The sequence below is a fragment of the Aulostomus chinensis genome, chromosome 6 (genome assembly GCF_037954235.1).
Source record: "Aulostomus chinensis isolate RoL2024-O1b breed Wild chromosome 6, RoL_Achi_v1.0, whole genome shotgun sequence".
In the NCBI taxonomy this organism is placed as follows: Eukaryota; Metazoa; Chordata; class Actinopteri; order Syngnathiformes; family Aulostomidae; genus Aulostomus; species Aulostomus chinensis.
Window position 1 is genome coordinate 15,287,643 of NC_141325.1, and position 24,273 is coordinate 15,311,915.

A 24,273-nucleotide genomic window follows, 5' to 3' on the forward strand; every position below is an offset into this window, starting at 1 on the left:
CAGGTTAGATCGAATCCCTGTTTTGAACCCTCAGGTTTGGCATTTGGGTGGTTTCTTTCTGTATTTGTTTGCGGTTGGTCAGCCGTGAGAAAAGTGCCAATTTAAGGTGCTTAAATCACTGGCTTCACTTCTCACGTCCCAACGCTACATCGACATCCTCTGCACAGCCTGTGAATTCCTTAAGGAGAAAAGTGTAATTCCCACCTCTCCTGGCCCTACTGTCAAAACAGCAGATACCATCTGTCTCTCTCCCCATGGAGGCAGTTACCTGTGTGAAGCACCTCACCTGATGAGAATCAACTCCTGCTTCTGCTGACTCTTCAAAAAAAAAACTGGATTCACATCATCAGCGTTTATTTATTCCCATGCAGGGGTGTATCAGGCGGTGCCCTTTATTTCAATATTGTATGAGCAATGATAGCTTTATTGTTTTTGGTAGAAATCCTTCAATTTGATCTTTTCAAGTATCCAAACTCTTCAATCTGGGCAAAGTGAAATAAGAATACAAGTTAGATAAAAGTGTGATTATTTCAGCAGGAGTTGAGAGAAGTGCTGAACTATTCGCGTTATAGTTTGTGTTTGCAAGTTTTTTTGTGTTTTTTTTTTTTAAAGCTAAAAGTTCCCAAGTACTTCATTTTAAAGCATGAAATGTATTTCTCGCTGATTTGTTATTCATTGTCTCGTCTGCTTTAGCGAGGTTCTCAGGTGAACCTCCTGGTCACAGACTAATTGCTGGACTGACTCGTCACACTAATGAACGAACAAATCATCCGAGCGACACTAAAAACAAACTTCCTCGGTATCTCTTCATCTCCCGGCTGCTGAGGGCAGCTTTTACTTGTCTGGGGACCAAGCGTGGGACTGTTGAGGCGTGTGTGCAGGAATAATAACGCCCCCAGATGTGGAGCAGGAGCAGCAGCAGCGCCGAGGGAAGGAACGCCACTCATTTCCATCTCGGGAACTGAGGTGACAACTGCTCGTGACCGTAAAACGCGCTCAACTTTCTCCGTGGATCTACTCGAGGATGAACTGAGAAAAGTTGTTTTTATCTGACGAAGAGGAGGACGCACATCGGATCTATGAAAAAGCCACGTGGATTTGTGCAAACGTTTTAAACTAGAAGGAATGCATATTTTCTTGGGGAAACTAACTTTCTTGTTGTCGCTGATAGGAATAACGCGAGGTGAGTGGCGCGGGATGTCTCACTTTCGAGCTCAGCATGTTCGGATTTTGATTCTAACTTGTTGCTGTCACGTAACTGAAAGTTTGTAAAGTGAAGTTCACCTCCCCTCCAGTCTTGGCTGCAGGTTTCATTATTTACCTATGATAACTTCTTGAAAAAGAAACCTACAAAAGGCTGTCTTTTTTGTGGCAAAAATGATGGAAACATTTATTGAGAAGGCTGTTTCATGATAAAATTCTTGAAAACCTATACAGTGCTTGTATAAACATCCAAATTTTTTCCCCAAGTAATGTCTAGGACTTTTGTTTTTTTTAACTCTTAGACCAAAAGGCACTGAAATCACAGTTTTTTTGAACTTTCAAACTGAACAAACCTCATGCACCTGTTTGAATGATCTTAAACGTCTCTGCTGGCTTCTCTCCCGCCTTGTAAACTGGACCGATTTACCCTTTTTTAATTTGTCCCTACAGCTGCAGTTTTTCTCTGGCCAGTAGCAGCTTCCCTTTTCCCTACAAAGTTTCTTTATATTATTGCAAAACTGTGTGGCTCTTCATTTGGAAGAGACGGAGGAGATTCCTCTGCCAAACCGCTGTCAAACCACACACAAACTTTTAAGAGAGTCACACTTACTCTTCACATTTTTGGGGGGATAATACATGTGCCATCTGAATAAAACGCTTCTTTGTTTGGGGGTTTTTGTTCTTTGTTTTTTTCTTTTCTTTTCTTTTTTTTTTTTTTTTTGCTGCATCTAAAAGTTTTGGCAAAGTGGCAGGTGTATTAAAACTTCTCCTTCGCAGGCCTAAGATGCTCCGTGCCCACGGAGTCGTGTTTGAACCAGGGGAGGTGTGAAGCAACTGGGAACGGGGAGTGCAAGTAAGTTATTCATTTATTTATTTATTTCTACAGATAAATAGTGAGGGATGCCAAAAGTGTGTGTGTGTGAGGAATTTGACTGGAGTCATATTTTTTGGTTGACATGTGAAGCGCTCACACTGGTGTTGCTATTCCTGGGAGGCAAATGGTCAGCGAGACCCTGATGAGGCAAGGGTCACCGTGTGGGTGAGAGAGGGAGAGAGAGAGGGACGGATGGGTGTTACGGACCACAACACTCTCCCCTCTGCAGCCAAGTCTCGCAGCCCTAAATCTTGTTTTTCTTTTCTTTCACGAAGCGACAGCTGGGGTTGCCAGAAGCTCGGCGACCATTGTTCTCTACTGCGATTAATTCTGTGTGACTAATCTGGGTGAGGCTTCCCAGAGAGACCCTCAGACCCTGTGCTTCTACCCCCCCCAACTCTCCTGGGATTTTATCCCCTCCTCAATGGCGCTCGCTCTCTCTCTCTCTCTCTCTCTCTCTCTCTCTCTCTCTCTCTCTCTCTCTCTCTCTCTCTCTCTCTCTCTCTCTTTCTGTCTCACTCCCCTGGACAGATGGCAGAGAGTAGACTTTCTCTAGCCCGTCCAAATGTGGAGACAAGTTCTGTATTTTGTCTGTTAAGTGACTTTAAATTTTTCAGATGAGTTCAGGTTACGTTCTGCAACTCCATACAGAACTTTTTCTGTTATTTAACAAGGGCCGACATTGCTCTTGCTTCTGTCTCCAACCTGGCATCAGCGGTGCCAGCTAGTGTCATCTTACTGTGACCACCGGACGATTGGGCCAAGCAGGTCACAGCTTTTGGGACTGTAAAGGACCAGGCAGCCATCTTGGCCCCCCGCCACATCTTAATTTGGTCCGGTTGTGTTATCCACCCCTCAGCTCCCCACCTCTCTACCCCACCCTATCTCCTCACTGGGGCACAAAGCCATCATTGTGCCCCTGCAGTGTCCTCCTCCTCTTCAGACTTCTCCAATTAAACATGGAGATGGGCATGAGGTGCTCACTCCATACTTTTGAAAAGGTTTTGAGAGGGCATGCAAGGATTAACATCTGTGTCGTTTGTGCGTCATTACAGTAACACCAGAGGTCCAGGAACTTTTAAAAGTAAAGAAGTTGCTTAATATCCAATTTTGAAATTAAATTTTGCTTTATTTTCTGTCGATTTAAGGTAAAATATTTGCAGACTTGAATTTGGTTTTCCTGATTTGAGGCCACATAGAAGAGAAACTTGCTGCTGAGGGGGAAATTTCTGCAGAAGTGATGTCAGACTGGCAGTAACAGAAGAAGCTAAGTGCCCAGTATTCCATGACTGCAGCTATGAGACGATGCACTTCCATAAAGTTTAAAGACTTAAAAAAATAACATGCAACAAAAGGCTGAGATATCCTGTTTAACAGACACGCCAGAGCATCACATTCACACGCTTTGTCGCACTCCCTTGCCGTGTGATAACCACACCCTTAGGGGTGTGTTTGAGATGTTCCATGCTTTCGGCCATGTCCAACCTTTGGATGGGTGGTTAGCTGTTTGAAAGCTGAACCTTAACCTGACCAAAAACAACAAGAACAATACAAATGCAACGTATGGAGGCTCTTTACTGCCCCAGCATTTGTTACTGACGATATTTACATAGACGGCATATTCCAGTATTAATATGATTAATATTTGGAGTAAGCAATAATCTGAGTAAGACAGATGGAGTGTTCTGATCCTGGTCACATTATCAAACTGTCTTGTAGACATGTATACACCTTAATTGCATATTAAAGTTACTGGAGTTTTTGGCAGATTTTTTTGCAACATGTACAGCAGTCAAACAGCTAAGAGAAGCATGGTCACAACCATACTTTTAGTGCAGTTTTTTTGCATTATCAGCTCTGTGCCATCCCAAGCTAAGGCAACATTCATCACATGACTGGAATTACACTTTTGGATGTGAAATAGCATCTCCAGACCTCAAAGACATTACTAAACAGCCTCTATAAGGGTTAGTCTTCTTAGGACTCAAGTAGTTAACTGATCCTGAGTCGGATGGACGTGAATCAGATTCACTTACATCACCTTACGTGAACATCCTGGAAAGATCCACTCTTATTGACTTCCATAGAAAGTTCAGTGACGCAGCAGCTCTTGTAAGCAGCACATCTGGCAGAATCGCATAAACAGCAAGAAATAATTGCAACCATGTGGACCCCGTTTGACGCTTGAAATGGCGTTTACTCAACGGAGGAAGGCGTTGAATGTTTGATAGGGTAATATTTTACTAATTTGGGGAATTTGGCAGTGAAGTGTTCTGCAGTAGCGGGCTTGGAAGGAGTAAGACTTCATACTGCGTTTAGGAAAGGGTTTGTTTTTTCAGCTTCACTTGAGTCTTGTCAGAATTGCCGAAACCTCAGTCTAAAAGAAGCCACTCTCGAATTCAGCTATTGTGCTGAGGCCAAGTAAGCGGCATGAGATGCTTCAGGTTAATATAAGCTGACAGAGATGCCCTACTCAACATGCCATGCCATAAATACCATCTCCTTCTCATGTCTTGCCTGGTACAAAGAGATTTTGACTGGAGTTTATCTCCAAAGAGTGTCAAGGAGGCCTCTCATTTACTGAGAGGCTTGGCAGTTACAGGGAGCAGTGACAGAGTCCAGCTGAACCAGACCAGGAAAAATAACTCTCAAATTCCAGAGGCACAATGGTCACAATCAAAGCAGCTCGCAGCAAAGCTTCTCTCCGACCAGAGAGATGAGAGATGCTGGGCGAGGAAGGACGTTGCTGAGAGATCACATACCTTCACTATGCCATGAAAAGAAAAGCCTGTTGATTTCAAGGAGTCATGTGAAGAGAGTTTTTATGATTCAGGTCCTAGCAGGAAGAGGTTTATATGGATGCATCTGAGATCACTAATGCAGATTAGGTATGGGTATGCTTCAGCAGATACTATATCTGCTTATGGTTTGCCTGGATACTAATGAGCCGTATAATGGCACTGGAGCATTGCTAAAATTTCTTGTTTTGTGTTCATATTTCCTGCACAACAGGATGGCATTGAACTCAAAAAATAAGAGCCTGACTGATACAAGGTTGTTTTTTTTTGGACTGATTCTATACGATGATATTGTCTGATTTCTATTTGTGCTTTCAATGCACAGGCTTGAGTTGGTAATCATCAAGTTTGTATTCGGTTATTGTTTAAACCGTCTGTGAGTAGGTGAGGGCAGATTTCACGCTTGTTAAGATATTGGTACCAGTAGCACTACCAATGGTACTATATGTCCGTTTGCAAAGTGAATCAAGTAGTAAATCTGTAGAATTTTCAGTATTTAGGTATATTTGGTTTTCGACCAGATTCTTTCTCACATTCGGTGTTTTGTCGCGGCCAATTTGCATTTTGCAAATGCTGTATTCAAAAATTGAGGGATTGTGGGGCCGACTCCTTCCTCTCTTGAGGTTGAAATCTGGCTTTGATTGATTTGTTTGCATTGTTAAGTAGTTTTGCAAATACTACGCAAATACATTTTAATTAACTACTTAATAATGTAAATTGATTTTCTGTAGTACCCACATAGTTCATTCGTTGCCCTTAAAAATACAGAGCTGGGTGATTGGAATAATGAGGTTTCTTTACCTGGGCAAAGCCCCATCTGTTGGACAAACCATGCAATAGCACCATCTGAATTACCCCAAGCATCTTTTACTTCATTGGTGTGTTAAAAGACATTGAAACTCTCATATATTGTGTGAATATATTTAGACCTTTTTTATACTTACTTACTTACTTACTTTACAATACATTTTGAGATCTAAAAATCTGTTTTTGATTTAAAAAAAGGGGGGGGGGGAGCCAGGTCTCCTGATTTATGTTAGCCAAGAATCTGACTAAACTTTGAATGGCAGCCTTCAGTGCTGGACAGCTTTTGACATTAAATGTCACTCAAACAGTTTGGTCTGTGTGTATTGAGTTCTAACCCTAAAGCTCATGACTGTTACCTGTAACCAACATGAATGACATGACTGTGGTTGCCAGCAGTGCTAAGTGGGCTCCTCATTAACAACGACTCATGTGACCGCTTCTGTCGAGTGTTGACGTAACTAACAGATTGTAACGGGGCCAGATAATGTTGTGTACAGCCTCTATCACAAAGGCTGAATCTGGTCAAACTATTTCTTAACTGAAATCAAAAAATAATCACTGCATCATTCCTGTGATATAAAGTTCTATATTAGAATATTTGCGTAATCTGGACCAACAGACACGATTGATATGCATGAGTATAGATTATTGGTGTTCGGATGGGTAATCTCAGGTTCTGAAAAAAGTCAAAACGTTTTTTTTTTTTGCCCTTGAAGGATTTTCAAAAATCATCTGCATTACTGTGGCTGTCGATAACAGACAGAGCTTTTAATTCTTTGCTGGTATGTGCAGCGAATACTACAGTGTACACCCTGTCAGAGAAAGTGAGCCCTTGTCCCTCCACTTCTGCAGATTCATCAATGGCACTTCTGTTTGCTCTGGTCAGATGAGTCGATCGTATCCTCCCCTTGCAAGCAAACATGCCCTGGGAGACACACACACACACAAACTCACAAACTCACACACACTCACACACACACAAACACACACAACTCCAGTCAGAGTCAGGAAACCGCCTCAGAGTGGCTCGAGGGAAGAAAAGGTGCCGTATCTGATCATATCATCACACAACGAGAAATACACAGCGTAAGGCTTTTATAAGGCCGCCGCCGCCGCCAGTGTCGGGTTCCCTTTGGCAAGAGTCTGGATGGTGAGAGGGCTGATCGGCAGAGTGCTCTGGCTGAATGAAGCAGCTCGGTGGTGGAGAACCTCAACGTTGAGGATTAGTGGTGTTGTAGCCTCCCTGGTTGACATGTGCCAAGACAAATAACTCAAACTTTGATGTGCAGGCTGAGAGGACTGACAGTCAGTCAGTTTTTCCTCTTTGCCTGACCACCTGTCTGTGGGTTTTATCATACTAAGAGGAACGTGCACTCGGCAGCGTGCTCCACAATACTCGTTATTACTTGTGGTTTTTGCCCATTCAGCTTCACACAGAAAGAGACCGACTTTGTCTGCCAGGTGTGCTTTTAGCTTTCAGCCTGATATGCGCTTGCTCACTGGATACTTGGAAGAATGGAGTGTGATGCATTTGTGGTGAAACAAAGCAGTTTATTCAGTTAAGCAGCAATGTAGATGGTAAAAGTGATACCAATTACAGCGTCTTTTACGAATGACTCCAACACGCATGACGTGAAGCCACCTTGTACAGTAATGACTTAAGGGTCCCGTTGCGCTGTCAGCTCCACCTTCAGACAACCGTAAAAGCTCTTAAGTGGTTCCCAGCCTCGTAAACTAGGCAGTGGCAGTAGTCATTACAACTGCCATGACTTACAAGTCACACACACACACACACACACACACACACACACACACACACACACACAAGCAACAGAGTGTTGTGTTGGTCCAAGGGGTCCTGGCTCTTTCCCATGGGCTGTGTCCGTAATGCTCCCAAATAAACAGGGTCTCTAATGACGGCTGCCAGATGTGGGTTGGCCAGGTCAGCGCTCCTGTACGATTAGAGAGGAAAGAAGAGAGGGATGGATGTGAGGAAGGGAAAGAAGGGGCGGTGTGTGTCCCCTGTAATTTCTGAGATTTGATGGAAACTTGGGTTTCAGCTCCACAACAAATAACAACCCTGACTTTTTTTCTGTAAGGTTTGGTTTTAGTAAAATAACTATTTTCATTTGTGAAGACTCAATTTGTGTGATAAATTCTGAGGACCCACAGGTCAAATTACGATGCAGTGTACCACCAACATGGGCAGGGAACACACTTTACAGGATATTTATGTATTCGAGTTCTTGGGAGCATTCAGTATTACAACCACTGGTCTCTAAATTTCATGTTAAAGTTGTGTGTGTTCTCATTGGGTAGGTTCCATTTAGAAAGTACTTCATCTTCATCATGTTCTACTATGTTATATTGTCTTTCTCTCCAAAGTTACTCGTAACTGAGGGGTTCCAATCAATGAAGTGGAGTAACAAGTTCAGCAATTCCTTTTAATGCTGTTGAGTATAAGTTCCCTAAAAATATAAATACTCAAGTAAAATATAGATACCTCAAAATTCTACTCAAGTACAGTACTTACGTAAAAATACTTTCCACTACTGAATGTATGTACATTTTTGTAGTTTTTCCTTTTGAATATTAACCTGCTTTTGTACTTGAGTTGTTTCTTGTGTCGCCCTTCCTGTTTGAGAAAATACTTAATACTGCAAAAATATCCAAGAACAGTATTCACTTTACATGGGTACACTTTAAATTGGCATATTATAATTTTACAGGGGTGGTTTAAACATGCATATCAGTGCAGGTTTTCACTGAGGGGCGGAGTCTTGACTGCAGGAACACCCTCACAAGAGAGAGAAGAGAGGGAAGTGTAAAAGAAAGGACAGGGGAGGGCCCCTTGGGCAATGCTTTTAAAACAGATCAGACATGCACAGAACCAAACAGACAGGAAATGAGAGTGGAGACATTGTGTGTGTGTGTGTGTGTGGGGGGGGGGGGGGGGGCAGAGGTACAAACATGCTCCACTAACACAATTTGACAACTTGGGTAATGTTTATTGAAGTTTGGTCATCATAAATAATCAAATTTGTCACTGAGATAAAATCACTTGCAAAATTTGCTTTCAAACTTTAAAGAAAAAAGTAGAAACATTGTCTCTGCACACTTCTGACAACCAGCCAGTTTGCACTTTACCTCCATGTTCGTTAACAATGACCGGTACATTTGGATGTCATAGTGAAGTTGACCTTTCACCTTTTGACATAATTAGCATATAAAATACTGAATATTGGCCAGTCGTGAGGTCACAGTGACCTTGATCTTTTACATTTGATCACCAAATCCTTATTAGTTCATCAGTTTGAAGAAGTTCCCTCAAGGCAACTGCTCTCTGTCTGTCTGTCTGTCTGTCTGTCTGTCTGTCTCTCTCTCTCGCTCTCTCTAACTCTATCTCCCTGTCACCTTTTTATTTTTTCCCTATTTTTCAAAAACCTTTCTTCCGTACCTCCTGTTCACTGAAAACTGGTTGTCAAAAACAAGGCATGTGTGCGGCAAAATTAAGAGTAAAGTTAAATCCCTTACGTGTGTGTTTAAAATTCATATTTTGTTGAACTTTTTTACACACGGTCACAGTTTGGTCCTTGTGTCAAATGGATGTTCATACATAGCATCGTAACTTGCAAGAGAAACAAAATACAATAACATTCGAACACACAAAGTACAATAATATTAGAATATTTTCAAAACATTAAACGTATGTTCCTGCTTTATTATGCGCCATAATCTCATCTAAGATGAATCTCTGTCTCCAGTAAAATCTTGAGCCAGCATATTTAGTGGTGTCTATTTGTAAAAAAGCCAAAATGCAAGTATGCCTTTCTCAAATAATGACTTGTCTTGTATCAATTGCAGCACCTTAATTATGCATCTCTGGTTGCTACTTGATTCATGATTTGAACACTTGTATTTGATTGATATCAGGATCTTACTTTTGCCCCCAAAATTGTTATTTTACTAACAATATGATGATAGAAAGGACAATCAAAAAAGTGTTGCTTTTAAAAAGAGTGACGGACAACACATTATCCTAAAATTTCCTTATAATGTCAAAGTAATGGAACCAGACATGGATTCTGTCTCCCACAGAGATTTATAATAAATCAAGTAAATGGACTAAGCTTCTTAAAGGGATACAGAGGCTCATACTGCTGCCTGAACCCGGCCACTCACCCCAGCTCTTTATTTGTGTATACAGTTCACATGTGTAGCCCACATAAAACCATCGTAGCCTCTGTCCCCATCTGTGTGTGACCTCAGAATGTTGGCAGATGGCAGATTGGCCCCGACATTGAGGAAAACCCCTCTAGAGTGATGCGTGGCTCAGGGTCAAATGTCACCACAACATCTGCTGCGGGTTTGAGCCACCGCCCGACCCTGATATTCATCCCGTCAGTGGTGCGAACCTGTTGCCACGGGCTACTGCGGTGACAAGTGAAGACGAGACGACCCAGAAGTGAGCACGGAGGAGAACAATGAGGGCTACTGGGCAGGGATGACAGAGAAGATAATAACAGTATCAGCCTTACCCATGAGATAATTCCACTGCTGTCTAGCAGTAATACGACACCTCCCAAACACCTGATATTTGCTCAGCTTCTGATTTGTGTCTCTCTTTATTTACCTTTCCAGCAACCCAGTTTACCTGCTGCTGTTGAGATTATTCCACTCGCCAGGCTAGCAGATTTCTCTTGTTGAAGCAGCTGCTCTCTTCTGTTTGTTTTGAACACAGCCAAGACTCCATAAAGTAGCCGTTGACTGTCTTTTGTCTTACCCCCCCATTGTATACTTTTTTCTTCTTATTGAAGCGATCCAGCTTGATGCCTGTAAAAGTGACTTTGTGCTGAGTGTGTATTTGACAGGCTCTCGCCAAGATAAAGAGCAAACTGTTAGCATTCTTTGCCTAGCGTGTGCTAAAGTTGACTTACTGCTCGCACCTCAGTCGGAGTGTGCTTGAATAGTGCGTCCACGTGCACTGAGGTGAAGGTGCATGGGTGCTATCTGTTTGTCTTTTTGGCCTTGGTGTGAGAGACTGTGCTGTTTCACCAGGGCGAGGAAGGCCAGACGCTGGTGTCAAAGCTAGTCAAAGTTTGTAGAGGGAGCCATAAAGCGAAGCTGCCAGTGAGTTTGTATTGAGGTTTCCTGGGTAAAAAATCTGGATGGGAGGCTCTTTAGAGAAAACACTGAAAATTCCTTCTATGCTAGTGATTCCTTTCAATTCTCCCATTGAAAAACCCAACCAAACCAGTTCCTTTCATTCAGACGCTCTTTGTTTGTCCCACGTGTGTGTGTGTGTGTATGTGTGTGTGTGTGTGTGTGTTTTGCAGTTTTGCTTTTTCTTGTATAACCCTTTAACCCTTATCAGGACCTCGAGTCCTCATGGGGACCCCAGACAGTCCCTCATGCTATAAAAAGTTATTTCTGAATTGGTGAATTAAGGTCAGGTTAAGTTTAGAATTAGGCATCAATTGATTTGGGTTAGGGTTAAGATTGAGGTTTGGGAATGAGTCAGGCTGTCTGTATGAATAGAAATCAATGGAATGTCCTTATAAGTATAGATATGCAAACCTGTGTGTAGTTAAAGTAACAGGTTCCGCACAAGTTTTTAGTCCAGGTAAGTAAATACGCTGGAAGTACTGCAGAGGTTAAGCTTAGTATTGATGTTAAACTGGATGCTCACCAGGATAAAGAGGCTGATTTACAGTCCGATTCGCCGCTCTTGACACTTGAGTGTGTGCATTCCAGATTCTAGGCCAATCTGAGCAGATCAGCACGTGATCCTGTTCTGTGTGTTTACAAAACACAACACACACACACATTTGACCATGCAAGTGTTTACGAGGTCCCGAGTCCCTGGAATTGCCATTCTGAAAGGTGAATTCCGTCATCTTGATTGAATAATTCTGTGTGTTCAAATGGTTACATATGAAAGTCTGATTAAAGCTTTTGTGTTTGTTGAACCCCCACATTTTAAAAATCTGCGCGAGGCAAGTAGCAGTAAATGTAAGTCTTCAAAAAAGGAATTTGATTCAACATAAATACCTCAAAAGCGACGAACGTAAATGTGTGTTTGTGTGCATGCACGTGTTTGTGTGTGTGTGCAACTCGGAGTAATGTGCTGCCTTACAAATCAGCCCGATGGAAAGAATTGGGGCTGTACGAGAAGGAGTTTGGAGGGAGAGAAGGCGCACAGAAGAGTTGGAGTGGAAGCCAGCAGCCCTGTTGCTTTGAACAGAAGAACCAATAATGATTAAAAAAAAGGGGACAAAATAATGGCAGCAGGGAAGCGCATATGATTACATAATATTCAGGAGAAAATTATTTTGGAGAGAAAAAGGAAAGGAGAAGTGTAATCGCTGAACACACCCACCTGTGGCCAACTCTGAATAGGGAGGAAACACAATGAGCCCACTCATCCTTCACGCTCTCTCCCTCAAGCTTTCTTCCTCTCTGGATCTTGCGAGGGGGAGGAAGGGCAGCCATTCAAATACCAACACTGTAAAAAAATGCCTGTAATACGCCATTGAGTTAGAAAAAACCAAAAACAGTAAACATGAAGTCGACAGTAAATAAATTCAGTCATTTTTACATCATTTTTAATAGTTCTAGATATGTATCTTACTGAAATTTTCTCCTTCACAATCAAAGTCAGTTATATTTAGATATAAAAATGCGTAATTCACATGGTACAAATTTTGTTTTTTGCCATCGTCTGTATCAGGGGTGGAGGACAGGGGCAGGAATGGGTGCCACGGAGAGGAAGGAGGAAGAGCGGAGGGATAGGGGATATGGGAGGTGTAGGAGTGGAGGGGGTGAATGCGCCAGAGCAGCAGCTGCCGTCTCCTCATTAACATGTGCACCTGCTCCCTGCGGCCTTTTTCCAGCGAGCTCGTGTGGCGCCTCACGACCTCAGCACCCGCCACTGCTGGGGCTTAACAGAACTGGCCTTCTAGCAGGCATATCTACTGGGTCTCTTCACTGACCCCCTCCCTCAAAGACACACACAGTCCTCTGCTGTGCTCTCAGGGACGGGCTATGAATGTGGAAGAATTTCCGGTTATGCCACATCAGGAATAATCTGCTTTGGCTGCTTCACTCACTGTTCATTCACTTTAGGGAGAACGTAGGAATGTCTTTGTGATCCCTGAAACACTTTGTCAATGAATTGTAACACAAGCGTAGCGACTCTGCTGCGCTCAATAATCATTATAAGGTCTTAAATTATTTTCTTGTCACATGATGACGCAGTGCTGCAGTCATTTCAAATGACAGAATCTCCATAGAAACTGCAGAGAAGTTATATCGATTGTCTCATGTAGAAATTCACTCGTTTGTAAAGAAAGTTGGCTGTGGTTTTGTCAGTGAAGGTGCAGCGCCAGCTCACTGCATTAGCCTTGAAGCAGGGAGCCCCCATGATATGAAGTGTGACATCTTCTGGTGGAATTGATAAATCAATCTGATACTCTTAGGGAACCCGTTTAAAAATGTTGGATTGTTTCCGAATTGGCAGCACGGTGGTGCAGTGGTCAGCACTGTCGCCTCACAGCGAGAAGGTTCCGGGTTTGAGTCCTGGCACGGGATCTTTCTGTGTGGAGTCTGCATGTTCTCCCTGTTCCTGTGTGGGTTCTCTCTGGTACTCCAGCTTCCTCCCACAGTCCAAAGACATCAAGAGGGGACGAGGCTGATTAATACTCTAAATTGACTGTAGGTGTGACTGTGAGTGTGAATGGTTGTCTGTTTATGTGTTGGCCCTGTGATGGACTGGTGACCTGTCCAGGGTGAACCCCGCCTCTCGCCTGAAGGCTGCTGGGATAGGCTCCAGCCCCCCGCTACCCTTAACAGGAATAACAGGAAGAAAATGGATGGATGGATGTTTCCTAATTTAACCTGGTGACTTCAGTGTCAATTGATGAGTCATGACTGGAGACGCTCTGATTTCACAAAGCGGATCCACAAAAAACAACTATGTATCATGTGACACACCAACACCTGTAAAAAAAATACTAATGTGTGACGTCACACAGGGGTGGCATGGCTTGGAGGTAGAGTGGCCGTCTTTCAACCGAAGGGTCGCATTTGATCCTCACTTCCCCCGGTGACCAGGTCGAAGTATCCCTGAGCAAGATACTGAGCTGCTAGTTGCTCCTGAAGGCCCTCGCCAGCCCGTCCAGGGTGAGCCCCGCCTATCACCCAATGTCAGCTGGGAAAGGCTCCTGCACCCCCCCCCCCCACACACACACACACCCTTAACAGATAGGCGGTACAGAAAATGGATGGATGGAGGTCTGACATCACACAGTGAAATCACATAGCATCCCTTTATATATCAGAAAATATTGTTCTCTAAAGTCCACTGGGTGCTTTGTGTAGATCAGTTTAATCTCACGAAAAAAGTTTACATCCAAAAGATTAAAAAACACACTTAAGGCCTCAAGTCTCTCGTAAGAAAATCTAAAAACAATAGTTGTACAGACTGTTCAAAATCGTTTTCTTTGCAGCACCAGTTTTCTTTGTATATCGTCACAGATCAGATGCGGGTGAAACCTGGGAACACTGACTCTAACATGATTCATGGGTTATACATTTAGACTTTCTATGGTTACCCATAACTGCTGTCTGAGAGTGTCTGCACGTGAAGTTCCTCTTTCTTCGCAGCTGCTACTTAACAAAATACTGAATGTAAAAGTCGGTGTAAATCAAGATTGTTGGTCAGTTGCTGTACACATTGTAAAATCTTTTCAGGAAAACGTGTGATTTGTTATTTTGGGCTGTATGAAATTGTCTCGACTCTCTGGTAGGAGGACACATTTATCTTCTGTTGCCTCTCAGCTCTGTAATCAACACTTCATACCATTTTCTTCGGATAAATTGTTTACACAGTTTTGAATCCAGCATCCAGAGTTTTCCATGAAGAGTTTGAATGCTTTTGTGAGAGCTGCTGCGGTTTAATCTGTGATCGTATGAGGTGGAAAACGGTTGGATTTACTTTGTTTCACCCTATTGACAGACATTGTCCAGGTGAAACCTCTGCTGGATGAGTAGCGCTACGACTGCATACGGTTTGGTACTTTCAAGGCTACCCTACAAACCCCATCAGTACCAGCAAACGTTGCCTCCTGACAGCTCGTCTGGGCAACAGAGTAAAATACATAAAGAAGGATAACTTATTAGAAAAAAAGATAATGAAAAGATTCATTCCGAGTAATGGCAAACTGAAAGCAATCTGAAGTGTGATTGCGTTTTCTTTTTACCCTGTTTTCCTCCCCAAGTGTACATCGCCAGTTCTCTCAGGCTTTCCTGGCTGTTGCTCCACGCCAGGACCATGACGTCCTACCTCATGCTTCCTCTGTCACACCTGGAGTCACCTGTTTCCTCCGGGAGAGGAAGTACCATGTGGGAGGATCATGCTCGGTGTTGATTGTATTTTCCATCTCAGGACATATGGGATTTTCTATTATTTAACACTTCATTAGTTACACTGATAATTCAACTGACTACAGCTAATCTGGCTGACCCTTTGGTTTGCATGCTTGTGGGATATCCAAATGTGATTCTAAAATACAATGCCAAGAATGTGAAATGTGAATTTGACAGTGCAGCAGTGCTCAGCTAAATAACAGCCAGCCAAGGTACCATTCTCCACTCTCCTCATGGTGACATGCCACCACTCACTGTTTATGCGGCGGGCAGCCTAGCATGAGATGTTTTCTTTTCCTTGCCACAATCCTAAGGCTGCCTAATCCCCTGAGAGGGAGACTCTGTCTAAACAAACGCCTGTCGCTACAGAGGGACCACTGCTCAGCCCCCACATACACACACACACACTGGACAACATTGGACCCCCTGGGAATGTTTGGGGACATGGTCCTGCCAGCCCCTCAGGGCTAATAGACTTGCTGTCTCTGGTCAGATATTTGAGTCTAACAGCAGCGTGGGAAGGCTGCTTTGATGTCAGCAGGATGCTTTATGTACTGAATTGTATTCAAAGTGAACTGTTTGTCAAGTTTGTGCCAAGAAAGCAAAAAAAAAAAAAAAATTCCTGGGTAGTCTTCCTCTGAACAATTTCTAGAAATCTGTCTCGATGGAGCTTTCATCATTTGTCTGATGCTGGAGTACATCAGCTGCATCGAGGTCATTATATAGTCGGCCTCTCAGTCAGAACTGAGCCATCGACGAAGAGATCAGAGCGAGCACCTTTCAGCCCTGTGAGCTGCTGGAGGCTGCGACGATGGCTGCTTTTCTTAGGTATCAACTTTCGGAAAGGTTGGTTTCGGAGCAAGAACTCTAAATATCGCAGGCTTTTTTGTTCTCTTCCCCTGATACTATTGAGTAGGAGCTTTGTTTTTGTACTGACCAAGCCTCCCGGGCCACCCAGTGATGTTGACAACAGTATTTGGTCCCTGGTGGTGATGAATATGTGGTAGAAGGGTCTAATGACACTCATCTGAAGTGGATGCTTTTGGTCTCAGATGGGCTCCAACCAGCTTTCCAACCTCTAAACAGCCTTTTTAGCACTGAGGGAGTCAGCGGAGGCTTGATACCTGATATTTACGGATCCAAAATATGATGCAGCGTGTTGTTTCAGTTTGGCTCATTTAAGCCTAGATTATTAATACACTTATAAGTTTATACATGTAAATAGAATTTATTGAAAACCCTATGGATGCAGAGATCTATCTAACATATCTGTAGCAGGCAAATAAGAGGAGAGAGAGATAGGGTGTGTGTATGTGTGTGTGTGTATGTGTGTGTTAAATACAGTGTAGGTATGAGTGTGTACGACCTGTGTGTGGCCCCGTCATTGAGCCCGGCGTATCCTCAGGGGACGCCCTTCAGCTCCTCTCATTGTAATTGTAAATGTGTGAATGTGTCGCTGTGATCTCCTGCAGCTCACTCGCTCTTTTCTCTCCAGATGGGAACTTGTTCGCTGGGGTCCAAGCGGTGTTTATTACACAGAAACAACCTGTGAGAAACATCACGGGACTACACCCCCCCTCCCCTTTGTTTTACAGCCTGAAACACATTGTTAGAGGATGGTGACGGCAGAGAGACGGATGTCCTATTTCAAGTTTCTCATGGCTGTGTTGGCGTGTTGTAAAAGCACCATAGCAGGACCTTCTTTTAATGACGTAGTCTGTTAGCACTATTGGCTGAACTTATTGCCTTGATCCTTGATTTGTGAGTGCAGTAAGACACACAGCGATGACACTCAGAGCCTGAAAGTTGAAAAGTGTTTTGGAATCCCTTTTGACTAGTCTGTGACTCTTTGTGATGCTAATTTTAAAAAAATAGAAATCAATGAAGACTGGATTTTCAGGAGTTGACCAACATGTTACGAAAGGAGGTTTTTTTTTTTTTTGGTGCTATTTCGACATTTTGTTTAAGAGGGTTTTTCCTTTTATGACTTTAGTTTTCTTTTGTATTCAGAAATTAACTATGAATCTACTCGAGTGTCAGTTTTACATAGATGAATAGTCCGCGCTCCCGAAAGAAGATACTAAAAGTACTACGGAGCAATACAGAAATGTGAAAGAGCCGGTTGCTGTGTTGGGAGTTTTTAGCTTTATTACGTAATGAAATGAGCTTATTTTAAATCCTGGATGGAGATCAAGTACCAGCGGGTCCCAAAAGTAAAATAAAATATGTTCACAGCTGAAAACTTGACGTCATTTAATGTCTTTGTTGATTGTAAAAAGGCAACTTCAAACTAGGAGGACTGCAGAGCACAGACCTCCGTCATGGCTGGTGTTGTAAATTGCTGTATTTTCATGATGTTGGACAGATCTGCCCTGCAGGATTTAATGGCTGTTTCCTTGGCAAGTGCTACACCCTCCTCCTGACTAACAAACCAACAGCTTATCAGTGAAATTCAACATTGTGATGCCCTGCAAATGAAAAGAGCTACGTGATCTCAAATTCAACCCTAAATGCTTGTTAACTATTTCGGGGTGAATTACAAGTAAATTACCGCCACCTAAAGAGGCAAATTCTGATGATTTTCTTTTATACTGGTGAACAAAAGCCGAAGTTGATGTAAATAAATGTCATTATTCTATAGAACTGTTAGCGTAAATCCTCAATCCCTGATACTTTTCTTTTTCAGGTGCCGTGACGGATACATAGGAAGCAGCTGCCAGTTTCGTGATCCGTGTACTCCTCCACTATGTATGAACGGCGGTACGTGTCAGGCCGTGTTCAAGGGGAACACGGTGGACTTCAGCTGCACATGCAAACCGGGCTACACAGACAGCCGCTGCCTGACACCTGTCAACAATCCCTGTACCAGCATGCCATGTCGTAACGGAGGCATCTGCGAACTAGATAGCCTCCAGACCTCCTACAAGTGCCGCTGCCCATCTGGATCATCAGGTAACACGCATCAGCCAAGAGGTTGCGCTGAACTGGGACCCGTAAAAATGTTGCATATATGTTTAGAGAAGCATGCTTATATGCTTTCGAGTTACATGAGGATATTGCTTTCATAACCATCAAGGCACTCACTGTCAGCTTATCCACTCCACTGCCAAAGAAACAGCACAGTCTCAGCTCAAAGTTGAGAGAACTGAAAAGTAGACATATACAGTATATACTGCAGTCTATGATTCCATAAATCATAAGAAGGATTGTTCACCAAAATTTAAGTAAACCTGAAACTGATAAATAGAACAAACATTTCCATGCATATTTGATATTAATTTGCATTTTTACAACCTCTACCAGTTGTTTTATACCTATTAACAGTTTTTTTTCACACCCTCCTCCCTGCGTTAATGCCACGCTTTCTGGATTTTAGTTGTTTGTCTCAGCTGACTCAGTTGTTGCTTCCCACTTGTGTTTAGAATGTCATGTTCATAGAAGTGGCTTGTTTCGGGAAACGCTTTGAAAAACATGTAAAATAACATGATTTTGATAAAATACCACAATTTTGAGTGTGAATTTGGTTATTTTTTTCATCAACTGTGACAGAGAATTGTCCGGAGGATGGAAATCTGATGGTGCTCTGTGTTTTCACAGCTTGTATTTTAGAACAGTTGAATAATCTTGGACATTTTGACATTACAACTTATGAAGCTACAGCCAGAGTTGGTCAGCACCACGTGTTCTGATTTTTTTGGTAGATGTTTATTGTTAATATTAATGAACGTACGCTACCAGGATGTCTAATAAGTATGATGTTATGTCCTGTTATTGAGGTTGTAGAGAATGGAATGGTATGTAAGTATAATATCAAATTCATCTTGAGGGGTTTTTGAAAGACACCTCAGACTGCACAAGTCTGGGACTTCAAACATGAACCTAAGCATTTCACTGTTATTTCTTGCTACTCTCAGGTAATCAGTGCCAGCATCTTGACCCCTGTACCTCAAAACCGTGTGCCAATGATGGCCAGTGTACGGCCAATGGCTCCAAGTTCATCTGTGCCTGCACGCCTTTCTTCTCCGGGGTTACCTGCGAACAGGATGTCAATGAGTGTGACATGAGCCCATCGCCCTGCAAGAACAGCGGCGTGTGCATCAACATGGTCGGCAGCTACCGATGCCAATGCTCTCCAGAGTATCAGGGCAAGCACTGCGAGAGCCGATATCTACCCTGCAACCCACAGCCTTGTCAAAATGGAGGCACCTGCATCCAGAAGAGCGAGACCAGCTATGAATGTTCCTGTGTGCCAGGTAGAAACACACCTGACCTCATGGTTTAAGGGTCTGTGTTTCATGATGTCATGATCCACTGTTCACTTAGTCATCTCAACGCCCGGCTGGTTGCAGCACCTAGTCATCAACATTTGGAAAAACTCATATTCTTTTTGGTTTGTAGCAAATGCAGCATTTAAATAGCTCGGGAACAACAGATGAGTCAACTGTGATCAAATCTGACCTTTATTTTTTTTCCCCTGATGAGTTGTCTTTACTACGTCAACATTTAAGGTCACAGACAGCCAGAGAATCCAAAAACCTGACCTCTCGTGTTATAACGTCAGTGCCTGCCTGTTAAGCGATGATGTCATTTGAGGCTGCTCCTCCTTACGTTGTTGTCCGTGTGTGTATGTGTGTGTGCAACATGTGTGCGTTTGAGTGTGTACATTGTGTGAATAGGGCAGAGCAGGAAGGCATCGGGGCTTATCATAAGGAAATGGTCAAGGGACAACATCCTTTTCACATAGCAGAGAGAAGTAGAGCTTGCTGGGATTGAAGGCCCTGCCCATCACCTCTGAACAGACATATATTTAACTTGTTTTTGTCTGATGTAATGAATCTGTACGGCAACTTCCGATCTGACCCCCTGTTAAACGGCCAAATTATTATTGTTACAGTTTTTGTACAGATTGAACAAACAAGATATAATGCGAGTTGTTGGTAGGGGATTTTTGTTTTTGACAGCCTAGTTGTTTCCCTTTGTTTTCAGTCATGATGCTAAGCTAATCAGCTGTTGGCTGTAGATTTATTTACTGTTATTGGAGAAGTGTTAGCTTCTCAGCTCAGCTGTTAATGTTTTTTTATTTTTTTCTGTAACGAGGACAAATGACACTCCTGTCAGCGCTGACATTTACTGGTTTTGATTTGCATCAACCACCAAGTTGCTGTAGTCCAGCGGTTGTCAGCTGTGTAACTGCATGGCAGGGTGGTTGTTATTATATGAGGAGGTTGCCACAGACCTCACAGGGGTACAGCTGCATTCTTGCTTGGCAGGAAAAAGACAGTTGACCACATTTAACTGTAGAAAAGTTTCAGTCCCTTTGTTGCAAATGGGAGAACGTTGTGTTCAAACCGGGTGAAACCAGTAACTGAAAATCTGTGGAAATGATACAGAGACCGACCAGAGCAAATATACAAACCAAAATAAACTCATCAGTTGCAACTCTCTGACGCAGGTTTCTCAGGGAAAAACTGCAACCACAACATCGATGACTGTCCAGGGCATCAGTGTATGAACGGTGGGACGTGTGTCGATGGTGTGAACACCTATAACTGCCAGTGTAAACCAGAATTCACAGGTTTGTGTGTTCAAAGCCCTGTAAATCTGTCAACTCAGATATGATCCCTACTTTTAATCTTATTCCTGGTTCCACTGCAGGTCAGCTCTGCAGAGATGATGTTGATGAGTGCCAACTGATGCCCAACGCCTGCCAAAATGGCGGCACGTGTCACAACACCTTTGGTAGCTACCAGTGTGTTTGTGTGAACGGGTGGACCGGGGACGACTGCAGTGAGAACATTGATGATTGTGCCAGCGCTGCGTGCCACCACGGATCCACATGTCACGATCGCGTAGCATCTTTCTTCTGTGAATGTCCCCATGGTCGCACAGGTATATATGCATTTATATGTGTGTGTGTGTGTGTGTGTGTGTGTGTGCCCATTTTGTTCTCGTTACTCTTTAACTATCTTTTGTGTAGTTAAACATAGATATGAAGCCATGAATCAAAAAGACCAAAGCAAAAGTTAAATTTCCGTGCAAACTGTAAAATGTATACCCCTTTTTTCCAGGTGCCTTTAGTGTTACTAATAATACAACAATATTTATCAACACATATCAAACATGTTACAACGTAACAGCCATTTTAAATGGGTTTTTGACTTCTTTTTAAGAGTTTTTCACATCCTGCCGCACGCATGTAAGTTCATTTGTTCTATCGCAGCTTCCCAGTTGCGTTGAGGAGTCCAGAATTTTTTTCAACTCAGATTAATGCACATTATTGATTTTTGGCGACATTTTGAATCAAATGTGTTCTCATCAAATATTAGAAATTGAAGCTTAGATCTGGTCTTTTTTTTCCCCCCGTTCAAGCATCGTCTGAAATTAATAAGTCTGATTGTATTTTGCTTTTCACAGCTCATTATTATAAATTGTCCAATTTTGCCTGTTTTTATGTTTTTTTTTACTGTCAAATCAGCCTTCGAGTTTTAGGGTTCACGGGGTTAAATTACAGAGGCTTTTACTAAATCGACTGTGGTTGTGGCAAATACATGAGGTAACAAATTCAACCGAACTAAAATTAAAGGCTATAAAGTCAACACTAGTGAGAAAAACACTATGCCTCGAGAAAGTGCTGATCTTTGGTTTCTCCTGTGGTTTGGTGTCCTAAACAGACTGCAATCATATGTGTTTTTTGCAGGTTACAGATGAAACGTTATACTATTTCCACATTTTGATATAAATATGAATTTTCACTGCCCTCTGAAAATGCTAATGTGAATACTGTGGCATTTCAGAATGAACACATACCGCCATGTATCCCCAGCAGTGCGATGAGACGGATCACAAATTTAAGAGAAGTCCATCATGAAGTGTGTTACTGAGATGTTGGAACAGCTTCAGCTTCTCGAGCTCTGCTGGAGGGATGAACTCCATTCCTTTAAAGTTCATTCCCTAATTTGGTGTTTTGATGATAGTGATGGAAAGTGCTGTTTAACATATCCAACCAAAATCTTGCAAAGGTGTTCCGTCGGGCTGATAGACTGTGAAGGCTTAAGACACTTGATTCATTTTCATACTCACCAAACCAGTCAGTAACCCCTTGTGACCTATGAATATCATCTTCCCTTTCATCCTGTTTTCTTTTCACTTTAAACTATTCGTGTGTGACACTACACTGCACTAAACTTAATCAACTTTTCATTCAATATCAAATATCTTTCCCTTAAAATTGAAATCTTGGGATAACAACATTTCCTGTTAGCGCAAAATGAGCATCAAATTGAAAACAGCAAGCAGAACAGTTCTAATGTTAAATGGATTGGTCCATATATTAGGGATGTGCTACACATCCGAAGCAATGCTAATGATCTGAACTATTGAAAATAGTCCAGCCTCTCTGTACAGAATCAGCTGTACAGATAAGGGATGGATTAATGATGTTGGGTTGATGGTGAACCAATCCAGACATCATATTATTTATGCAATCATATAATAATCCTTATGATGTGACAGTAATAATCAGGCCTCTGCAAAATTTTCAGACGCAGAGACGTCAGAAGCCAAGTTCCCAAGCTAATCCCGAATTGTATCAAATACAGACTTTTTTTAAACACAACCTGAACTAATAGGTCAGTGCTTATCATGGCATCAGTGAATCTAAACTTCCTTGTTATATAGAACATTCCGGGTGTTATGCTTGTTTCAACAAGCCCTGTCTGTGTTCCAGGTCTGCTGTGCCAGCTGGACGATGCCTGCATCAGCAACCCTTGTCAGAAGGGCTCCAATTGCGACACAAACCCCGTCAGTGGAAATCACTTCTGCACTTGCCCAACGGGCTACTTCGGCACCTCGTGTGATCAGGACGTCAACGAGTGCTCGCTAGGTAAATCTCCCTGATCAGATAATTTGTCACTTTACGGATGTTAAAGTGTAACTTGATCAGCTTCAGCTTAAAAGGACACTTTTAAACATTTCAGTTGACTGCCAAAAGTAGCCTGAGAGCTTTTCTGTCAATAAATGTCTATTCATAACTCTTTTATACGAGCCAAAATAGAAGCATACTCTTTCCTCCTATTATGGGTACTTTGGCTCCCATAATTGTACCCATAATCACATTGACTAACACCCAGAGGAGTACTATGACTGCAGTCTCATAGAGCTGAGGCTTTGGTTTTGGCTTCATCAGATAAATCACCCAAATCACCCCACTGTCATATCTCTACATTGAAACAACTCCATGTTATATCTCGAAAGCACACTGATCTCCCAAGTAAACTGAACCTTTTGTGAATGTTGTAAGCAGGTTCTAACCCGTGTGAGCATGCCGGAAAGTGCCTCAACACCAAGGGTTCCTTCCAGTGTAAGTGCCAGCGTGGTTACGTGGGGCCACGATGCGAGCTGGATATCAACGAGTGCATGTCGAACCCGTGCAAGAATGAAGCCACATGTTTGGACCAAATAGGAGACTTTCATTGTATCTGCATGCCAGGTAAGACTTGGATCCATTATAGTTTGAACAGAAAAGATCATCAAGATTAAAACATGTCACCCCATCATGTTATGCACAATTTTGTTAGTTACACCAGGCAATATGCCCCCAAAAAATCCCTCTCTCCCTCTGATTGGCTCTAACCCCGATCCAACTCTCTCCACACACCTAAAGGTTCCGTGTACGAACCAATCTGAAGCAGGATAGTGCTGCAGGTTGGTCTTCATTAGACCCATGACCGTTTCCTTCTGGGTCAGAAAAAAATATGTACTTTGCATCCAATATGTTGCTTAGCTAACTCAAATGTGGATGATCTCACCCCACATCCATGGGAGCAGCAGAAACTGTGAGCTAACAGCCACTACAGACTGAGTCCCAACCCCCCTTTCTGCTCACAGGTGTCATCAATGTTAGCAGTGCTAACTTAGCCTCAGAGATTTAAATGGTGTGATTACAGCATCAGTGCTAATAAACAAGCACAGATTGTCAAGTTGCTAATTTACAGCTTAGTTTCGGAGACCTTTAGGTTAAATCAGAACAATTTCAGTTCCTGGACATGTAGCAAGGCACCACTGAGGTGTCCGTGCTCTCCTTTGTAGTTAACGTTACGAGTTTACCATCTGCCCTTGTGGCCACGGCACCTCTGACCAGTTCAAACACATGAGACGGACTGTTTC

At 42.7% G+C, this 24,273-nt stretch overlaps 1 protein-coding gene across 2 annotated transcripts in view; it reads left to right on the forward strand.

The window, feature by feature from the left end:
* Window positions 1–837: 837 nt before the first annotated feature.
* Window positions 838–24,273, forward strand: part of LOC147260265 (neurogenic locus notch homolog protein 1-like) — a 51,135-nt gene continuing 27,699 nt past the window's right edge. For both annotated transcript variants that reach the window (XM_086206765.1, XM_086206766.1), the window contains exons 1-8: window positions 838–1,183; window positions 1,981–2,056; window positions 17,795–18,060; window positions 19,023–19,361; window positions 20,561–20,683; window positions 20,764–20,997; window positions 22,835–22,990; window positions 23,411–23,596. In XM_086206765.1, the coding sequence (XP_086062891.1) occupies window positions 1,126–1,183; window positions 1,981–2,056; window positions 17,795–18,060; window positions 19,023–19,361; window positions 20,561–20,683; window positions 20,764–20,997; window positions 22,835–22,990; window positions 23,411–23,596 (1,438 nt within the window). In that variant the 5' untranslated portion in view covers window positions 838–1,125. The remainder of the gene's footprint in view (window positions 1,184–1,980; window positions 2,057–17,794; window positions 18,061–19,022; window positions 19,362–20,560; window positions 20,684–20,763; window positions 20,998–22,834; window positions 22,991–23,410; window positions 23,597–24,273) is intronic.